At 45.8% G+C, this 9,039-nt stretch overlaps 1 protein-coding gene across 1 annotated transcript in view; it reads right to left on the bottom strand.

Annotated features, from left to right (window-relative positions):
• Nucleotides 1-4,037: 4,037 nt before the first annotated feature.
• Nucleotides 4,038-9,039, bottom strand: part of psmd1 (proteasome 26S subunit, non-ATPase 1) — a 30,700-nt gene continuing 25,698 nt past the window's right edge. The window contains exons 20-25 of the mRNA XM_029000596.1: nucleotides 8,189-8,358; nucleotides 6,575-6,667; nucleotides 6,267-6,359; nucleotides 5,437-5,601; nucleotides 4,665-4,827; nucleotides 4,038-4,245 (exon numbers count right to left, since the gene is read on the bottom strand). Coding sequence (XP_028856429.1) covers nucleotides 4,681-4,827; nucleotides 5,437-5,601; nucleotides 6,267-6,359; nucleotides 6,575-6,667; nucleotides 8,189-8,358 — 668 coding nt within the window. The 3' untranslated portion in view covers nucleotides 4,038-4,245; nucleotides 4,665-4,680. The remainder of the gene's footprint in view (nucleotides 4,246-4,664; nucleotides 4,828-5,436; nucleotides 5,602-6,266; nucleotides 6,360-6,574; nucleotides 6,668-8,188; nucleotides 8,359-9,039) is intronic.

The raw sequence follows: 9,039 nt of genomic DNA, 5'->3' as shown, positions 1-9,039 counted from the left end.
TTAGGCAAAGGCTGTCGGTTCTCCCTGCATCAACCCGCATCCAGGCCAGAACTGACCGGACTGAATGGTAGATTGCTGGTGAGTTCACCTTGAAAGAATGGTGAGCATTTCATATTTAGTGAGCGTCCGGCCACAGAAAACCCAAACAGTCCTGGTTTAGTTTCTAAATGTTGATGATGAATGGAATGGGGGATGAATAGATGTAGTGTTGCAGGCATACTTTCACACCGCAGGGAGGAGGAGGAGAAGGAGGGGAAAAAAGGGCCGATGTGTATCACACCGTACCATCCATCCATCCACCCACCTCTCATCTCCTTCAGCCCAGCTGTTTATTTCTCCACCTTGACTTCCCAGAATGGGCGGGCGGTTTTAAGAGCCGCAGCCCCCGGGGTCTCATGCGCCACACTAGAACGAGTGGCCAGTGGTCAGGCTTTCCAACAAAACCTGGCAGCCAGGAGACAAGGCTGGGGGTCTGGTATCCAGCTGTGCAGCACAGAGAGTCCAGATAGGTCACTCAACCTCCCATGTGGACTGGGTTCATGACACCAAGTACATTAGAGGGCGAAAAAAAAAACAAAAAAAAAAACCTGTACCAAAAAGCTGGAGCAGGAGCAGGAGGATGTTGCTGACAAAATCTCACGATAAAAATGACAAATCTACCAGCACGTCTTGAATGTTATAGACTCTGATCTGGCTGGACACGTCCACTTTTGAGGGGTATGAAATGGAGGGGTAGGAAATTTCAAAAGGCCTCATTGCAGCAGAGACACGCCCCACGGCACTTTGGCACAGGTTGCAGAGCTCTACTGTCTACTAAAAAAGAAAGCTGCGTGGCTCCAGCCCTCAATGGGACCTGATTCAACACACCTAATCCTTAACGTAAACGCTTCAGAAGATCCTGGCTGCAGTCGAGCCACTTACGTTGCATATGAAAATTTGACATGGCTTTAATTGGCTACAAGAAATGAACTGTCACAGGAAAAATACGGCCACGAAAATGATGGTGCCATTAAGGGAGCTTGTTATAGCTTGTTATGAGATGGAGGTGCACTGGGAGGAAAAACAAGCATGATGGGTGGTCCCGCTGGGTGAAATTGTAACCACCACTCGGAGTTATCAGGGCATTTCCATGAAACCGTTGACATCAGCCAAGAACCACTTGTCTCCTCCCACCCCCTTCCATGGAAATCTGGGTCGGTCGTGAAGGTCCAGCGATGGGCCTGTGTCACTCGCTACTCCCAAGTGAAACAAACAAGGGGGCGGGTCAAATGACTTCATCCGATGCCTGGACGCCCCAGTCGTGACCTACCATGATTCAGTGCGTCTGCTGATTGACCAAGCGCTCAGGCCATCCATCCTATCATCGGCGGTTAGTCAGATCAACGTCGACAGACTGTGACGACACGGGAGAAAACGCGGGAGGTATGAGGCCGCCGGACAGGCCCTGACAGACCCTGGCCGCGGCCGCCCTCCACGACTCCCTTGGGTTATGGAGGCATGGCCGGACCAGGCCCGAAAAGCACAGGGCTCTTCACCATCTAAGGCCATGAGCTGCAGCCTTTTGGGAAAGTGGTCCAAGGATACGTCCACAGCTCCTAAAACGTGCGGGAGTCTCATCTGTACCTTTACAGGGGGGGTAATAACTATGCTGCTGAGCCAGGGACCCACCGGCCATTAAGTTTCACAGACAGTATACCATGGCTGTACCATGGTAGAACGTTTAATGGGCTCATGTCTTTCTTCGTCCCCCCCACCATCTTCCCTTTCAGAGTCTTCCCGGAACCCGTGTTTACTGAGCAACAGTAGCTGCTCTGGGTAGCGTTCCGTCGTTTTTCACCCATTCGTTGCAGGTTCGTCCCCAGGTTGTGGGCAGCTGCGGACAGATGAAAAGGCGAAAAAGGCGGCGGCATGACGGCTCACACCTGGCCGTCCAGACCACAGACGGCAAATGCACAACAGCTGGGATCAAACCTAAAGCTGCACCATTAGGGAGACGCTTTGTTGGTAATAAAACATGCCATGGTTTCGTGAATCGCTTTTCATTGTCCCCGGGGTCCTTTGTTCCTCACCGCAGATAACCTGTGACATGGTTAACAGTCAAACAAATCAAAGCAGACAAACGAAAGCATGAAGTGGGTAGTAGCCTAGTGGGTAACACACTCGCCTATGAACCAGAAGACCCTGGTTCAAATCCCACTTACTACCATTGTGTCCCTGAGCAAGACACTTAACCCTAAGTTGCTCCAGGGGGGGACTGTCCCTGTAACTACTGATTGTAAGTCGCTCTGGATAAGGGCGTCTGATAAATGCTGAGAAATGAAGAGCCTGAATAAATGAGAGGAGAATTTAAATTTTTGAGAGGCATTTTGCTAGTATGGTTTGGAATGTAAATTACGTAACGCAGCTGCAACGTCACCATCGAAAACCCAAACGAGGGGGAGATCTCTTTGGAAGGGCGGTGTCCAGTGGCCAGCTCTTCTGATGGCTTCCTTTCACTCATCACCACATGCGCTCGGCCAAATTTGTCCGCGTTTTGACTACAGAACGAGTGCCCGGCGAGAACCAAATGTGTAGAAGATATTTACATGGTAACGTGTGTTCGCTTCTCGCTGAAGCTATATATAGAAATGTCAGTGGTCATGGAACCGGGAATCTTTACATATGGAAATGTTCCTCCGTGGTCATTAGGTAACCTTTACCCAACATGTTCTAGAGATACCTTTAGAGCGAAAGCCGGCTGAATTAAAAGGACAGCGTGTTGTGAAACGTACGATGGGCCTCGCCAGGAAATGTGACCGATTTTTCCCGTCTTCAGTAGATCAGAGTATCCCACACACACTGTAAAGGCATGCGGGAGATTAAGAGTTTGGAAAAAGTGTGTCCATTGATAGGAAACAGCAGGCAGGACTCTAAAGTGTGACTAAAAGCTTCCTCCTGTCCCGTTGGAGAACGCAGAGCAGACACACCTCACGGCTTCAAGGTGCGAAAGAGAAGAAGCGGAAACAACTGTCACGTAGCGTCATCGTCTCTCACACTCCAGGTCACCAGGACTATCCGCCAGGTCCGATGCTCCTGTGCTACCTGTAGATGCTTCTGGTTTTGGAAAGTTCTAGAAAGCGCTCAAGATTCGACAGTATTTTACACCAATGGTTCCGCTCTTCTTGACTCCCTTACTGGACAGGGGTGAGCATGTCCCCCCCCGACCATGCTACAAAAATGTCATACAAAACCCATCAATAGGCTTGCTATGCACAGAATTGGTGGCTCTGGCTTCAAAACAAGTTTCAATTGATCCAGACGGGTCATTGGACAAGCATTTTAAACCCACTCCATTACGTAGCTTCCCAAACTTCTGCCAACCTTCCAAAAACGATCTCATCTCGTGCTGAAATTTGATACATGGCGGTGTCGCTTTGTGTAACATTTAAAACCGCACCACTGGATGTGCAGATGGGCTGTATTCTCATCATAAACAGTGTGCATTTATTGGGGCAGCGGTGGCCTAGCGGTTAAGGAAGCGGCCCCGTAAGAAGGTTGCCGGTTCGAATCCCGGATGTGCCAGTGAGCAAAGCACCGTCCCCACACACTGCTCCCCGGGCGCCTGTCACGGCTGCCCACTGCTCACCAAGGGTGATGGTTAAAAGCAGAGGACACATTTTGTTGTGTCACCGTGTGCTGTGCTGCAGTGTATTACAATCACTTCACTTTATTTCAACAGTTTACCCCCCCCCCCATTTATAGCAAAATCAGCCCAGGTTGTGCTTTACATTACCTGACTGTCTGTTGAAAATTCCCTTTTCAGCACGCATGGCATTAAACATGCAAAAAAGCATTTGAATAAATTCTGTCACGCCAGCAGCCACAGAAAAATGCAGAATCGGCTGATAAGTCAAATGACTTCTCCAGGATACGGTTCACAGCCAAATAACAGCAGCCTGTTGTTGCCGTTTTCACATCTGTGGTAAAATATTCATGTATTTTGCAAGTATGGTTCGCAAAACTGTGTAGAATGAAATATATAATGAAATGAAAACATCCGGTTTCTCCAAGATTTACTTTATTTACGGCTTATTGTACGAACAGAAAATGATGCCATTAAACAAGAGAATGTAAAACCCCCCCACTGGGCTGAGGTCAGGCCAAAGTTGAAGGAAGAATGATGAGAAGTGGGGTGAAAGGTCTGGGGACCGCGGGAGATTCTCGGACAGGTTCATGCGGGGACCAGCAGCCCAGTCGCAACGCCATCTGGGAGAAGAGAAGAGCAGGAGAGAAATAATGACTCGAGATACTTTAATCATCCGGGAAATTAATACAAACCAACTGCTCACAATGAATCACATTACAAAAGGGAAGAATCTGAGTAAAAATATTTACGGCAGAAAACAGAGCGATAGAAACTGACTAAAGACAAAAATAAACTTCTTCATGAACTTCAAAGAGGAAACTATTAAAAGACACAAAGCTCTAGAACTGTAAACTGTTATATTCAAGGACTAAAATGTGTGCTTCTATATGTGTATATGTGTGTGTGTGTGTGTTTGGGACAGGAATGTTCTTAAGAAGCTCAGAAATCAACCTTTTCCAAAAAAGGAGACTCCTGCTTGCTGATTTTATGGAAGGACCCATTTTCCTGAGGTTTAATTGTGCGTCTTTGGCATATTCACCATGTGGGCGGAGCTCTCACTCATCGATGTACTCAAAAGGCTCTGGAGCTTCGGGTTCCTGCTCTTCCTCCTCGATTTTGGGCCCGTGTGCAGAAACAGGTTCCACCAGCTCCTCCTCCTCCTCGCTGGTGTCCTTCAAGATAATGATGCCGCCCGTGTGAAGCTGAGGAACAAATTAAAAGAATCAAAATTATGGTCCAGTTCCAGCACTGCAGCTAAAATGAATCTACTAATTGACAGACATGTCCCAAGACCAAGCTGAATAACAACCAACCAAAAACAATTGTCAGTTTTGTTGTATTTGGTTATAAAAAAAGTTGTAGACAGTGGATGTGGAAAAAGGTTTGGAAAGAGACAGAATTTTAGACTTCCAAGCTTTTCCATAGTAGCTAATTGAGTAGATGGTGTTCCGGATGGGATTCACCTAAATACTATTAACAGACTGAGCAATATGAACAGAACCATGATGAGATCCATCAGTAGTAAACGGAAGCGTGTTTAGAGCTAACGCTGCTACGCAACAGGAGATGGAAAACAGAAGAGACCTTTAAACCACCACACGGCACACTCCAAGGTGGGCATGTAGGTACCTGCTGCCCAGTCCTGATGACTCCTCTCTGTTGATATCGGTTTTACTGCGGTGTGTGTGAGAAAATCTATTTACGGTCGAAAACGGTCGATATTTACAATCCTCATACCTTCAGAATGCAGGTCTGAGACCTCGGCCCACATAAACACAAAGGTCTGGAACAATAACGTAACCATAACTCACAGGTTTGAAGGGCTGGTAGCGGCAGGTCTCTGGCATGGCCAGCACTTTGAGCTGGGCTGGCATGGCCCGCGCCGGGTTCTCCAGCAGCTGGAAGTTGGGCTCCGGCTCTTTCTTCTTCTCCTTTTCTTTCTCTTCATCTTTCTTTTCTTTTTCAGCCTCAGTCTCCTGGAAATTAACAAGGATAAGCGGGATCGCCATGGCTCGAGAAATTTATTTATTTTTTTGAACAGTAAATGTACATATTTCTACCTAACAAATGTTTTAAAGCTCTTTCTTTTGAGAGCTTTTATCTATGTGTTGCATGAGAATCGACCATGAGATGGACCATGAGAAACGCCTCGGCATGCTGATGAGCCACGAAGGAAAGGCGATAGTATGTAAGAGAGAGCGAGAGAGTGTGTGTGTGTGTGTGTGTGTGTGTGTCTTGTGCATGCTTGTGCGACAGTGGTATGTAAACAGTGGAGTAAAGGCTGAGCCGTTATCAATTTTTCCGACAGATTAAATCGACCCGCGCAGGTACAGTCCAGCCTGAACAGCAGCCAGACGGGAAGCCAGATGTGTTGATTTTGACCAAAAGCTGATGATCTAAGTACTGAACGAGGGTACACACACACACACACACACACACACACACACACACACACACACAGAGAGAAAGTGGAAGCCAGTCCCAGCCGCCACTGCTGTCTCAGGAAAGGAGAACAGTGGGGTCGTCTGCTTCAGTGCAAACACGCAAACACACACACACACACACACACACACACACACACACACACACACACACATATATCCATACACACAGTGTGAGCCTCACAAACATCTGTACTTACCACCTCCATCTTTTCTTCTTCCTTTTCTTTCTTCTCCTTCTCTTTTTCCTTCTTCTTGGCTTTTGCTGTGATGGAAAGAACTGCGGTGGAGACCTGCCACATAGAGAAAACCCTAAGAATTAACCACACACACACACTTTATTTTGTCTTTCATAAATGTATATGAATGCAAAGCGCTTTGACTCTCTTGACGGATAAAAAATGAGTCACTAACGTAAAACATTCATCATCCCCTCAAAGGTCATGTTCGGGTTACACTGCAGCTCTGTTTAGAGAGGACACCAGAGGAAGGGTGGATGTTAACAGACCTTCTCCTTCTCTTTCTCTTTAGGCACCTCCAGTGCGGGCGGGTAGGCGAACGTTGACGGCTTACAGTTGGACCTGTACTGCACCTTTGGCATCTGGATTGGGGGGGAAGATAACAAGGATTTCAAAAGAGGGCCTTCTTCTTTACTGAAATAAAGAAATCCACAACTAGGAAGAAGGCACATTGGGACTGTACTACACTACAGACCAACAATAGAACCATGCTGGCACAGCAGAGGCTGGGCGCTGGAGCAAGACAATGATGCCTGTCGTGAAAACATCAAGAAAAATCTCCGCTGGCACATGCTTGATACAAGCAGGTGTTGGAGAGGCAGCCTCATTGTTCCTGATTTGCACAGGAACCTGGGACATGAAAGACTCATCTAGCAGTCGTGTGTGTGTGTGTGTCTAAGACTGGCAGATTACAGAGGTGGCAACTTGCAAGCCTGGTCTGAATCAGTGATGTTATACCCTAACATTAAAGCTGGGCAATGAATAAAAAAAAAAGTTATTGTGAAAAATTCACAAATCTAACGGTCATCCAAAAGAACTGCAAACACTAAGTGTCTTGGGAAATTAAGCAGCAGTTGAATTATTATTACCAGAGTTGCATGAACACAGGGGTAGGTGGTAACAATATTGTAAAACAAAACATACTGTGCTGTTTATTAAGGTGAATTTGTGCTTTTAGGTTTAAGAGGGCGGCTGGGCACAACAAGAAGTGGTTTTGAGAACGTTCCCACTTTTAAGTAAAGTCAATGCAAGATGATCTTTGTGATATTTTTGTGTCCATGAGAAATACATTTACATATGCAGAGTAAAAAAAAAGATGTAATGACTATACTACATTACATAAAGAGCAGACAATTTTACATACATTGCAAATAAAAACAATTCAGAATAATGAGCCACATTCTGAAGTTACTAAAGCAAAATTGTGCTGAATTATGAGACTTTCATGAGGAAATGCTGCCTGTCTTTTACACTCTGGTTGTGCAGAGAATAGACGCTGGATTTAAATCAAACCAGAAAAATAAATGGCATATTTTTCACATTTACCTTTACAGCATTTACCAGACGCCCTTATCCAGAGCGACTTACAATCAGTAGTTACAGGGACAGTCCCCCCCTGGAGCAACTTAGGGTTAAGTGTCCTGCTCAGGGACACAATGGTAGTAAGTGGGATTTGAACCTGGGTATCCTGGTTCATAGTAGAGTGTGTTACCCACTAGGCTACTACCACACCGGAGACTATTTCACAAGGAGGAAAATTGTATTGGTATAGGTAATAGAAAACCATTTCTCAGTGATATATGTTACATTAAGCCTGTCCCACAAGCGCGGAAAATCTACACCTTTAAGACGTGAGATGGAGCCCACAGTCTTATGAGGGGTTTCGATTTTACTAATCGAATTTCGAACCATTTTTTTTAATTAACTAGCACTAACCCTCGAGGTCATGTAATGTCGTCTGAAAAAGCTGACTCCAGCTGATTGAGACCACGTTCATCACTGATGCATGAGAAGACCCATTCATGTCTAAATCCCAGAGGCACTTACCTATTAGCTACAGCTTATAGATTTACAAGAGATGAGGGGATGTGTTCGCCGCCTACCTTCAAGTCTTTGTTGAGGCCGATGATGGCAGTCGGTGTGAAGGCCAAAGACAGGAAGTGGGAGAGTGGAAACCAGAACCAGAACTGAGTGAAAACCAGGAGGCCCACCACTGACGGCATGTGTGTGTGCCCTGTTCGAGACTGCAGGGAGATGGTGACATTACGACCACCTGTAGATGCACAAAAGAAAAAAGGTGTCAAAGGTGCTTTTTGAAACCATTATTTCTACTGACTCCCTCTTCCTGTAATCACCGCCAAAATAAATCAAAATCCGAGACAAAGAGCTTCCAAAATGTTCAACTGGTCATTTCTAATATTAGTAGCACTGGAATCAATTACAGAAAGCTGGACCTTGATTAAAACAAAGAAGGGGGTGATAGGAGCGGAGGCAGCAGCTCAGTGTGGGGTGTGGAGACGGGTTGCAATTAAGCTACGATGGGAAGGTCAGGGCCAAAGGCAGGGGAGGAGAGTCGAAATAATAGAAGTCTGTGGAAAAAGGAGGGTGTTGAGATGTAAAGGAAGTAGGATGAAGGAGGCAACGGCAGATACACAGGAAGGGTTGGCGCTCTTGTGTTACTCGTAATGTATTGTAGTGGTGACCTGGGTGTTCTGGGCATGGCCGATGCCTTCCCAGCTCAGTTAAGAGCCGAGCCAGATGGATGCTAACAGACAATAAGTAAAACTGAGAGCCACTTTGTCCATGAGGTTTTCTTGCACTTAATTGCAAACATCTCAATATAAATACAATTGAATTTAAATGCTTCAATTTTCAAATTTCTACAAATAAAAAAGTGAAAAGGAAATAACAATAATTTATCTAGAAAAAAATATATATATATTGGATTTAAGAC

Source organism: Denticeps clupeoides, chromosome 13 (assembly GCF_900700375.1).
Source record: "Denticeps clupeoides chromosome 13, fDenClu1.1, whole genome shotgun sequence".
NCBI lineage: Eukaryota > Metazoa > Chordata > Actinopteri > Clupeiformes > Denticipitidae > Denticeps > Denticeps clupeoides.
The sequence above is the reverse complement of the archived record's forward strand: the minus strand, read 5'-3'. Positions and strand labels throughout refer to the sequence as shown.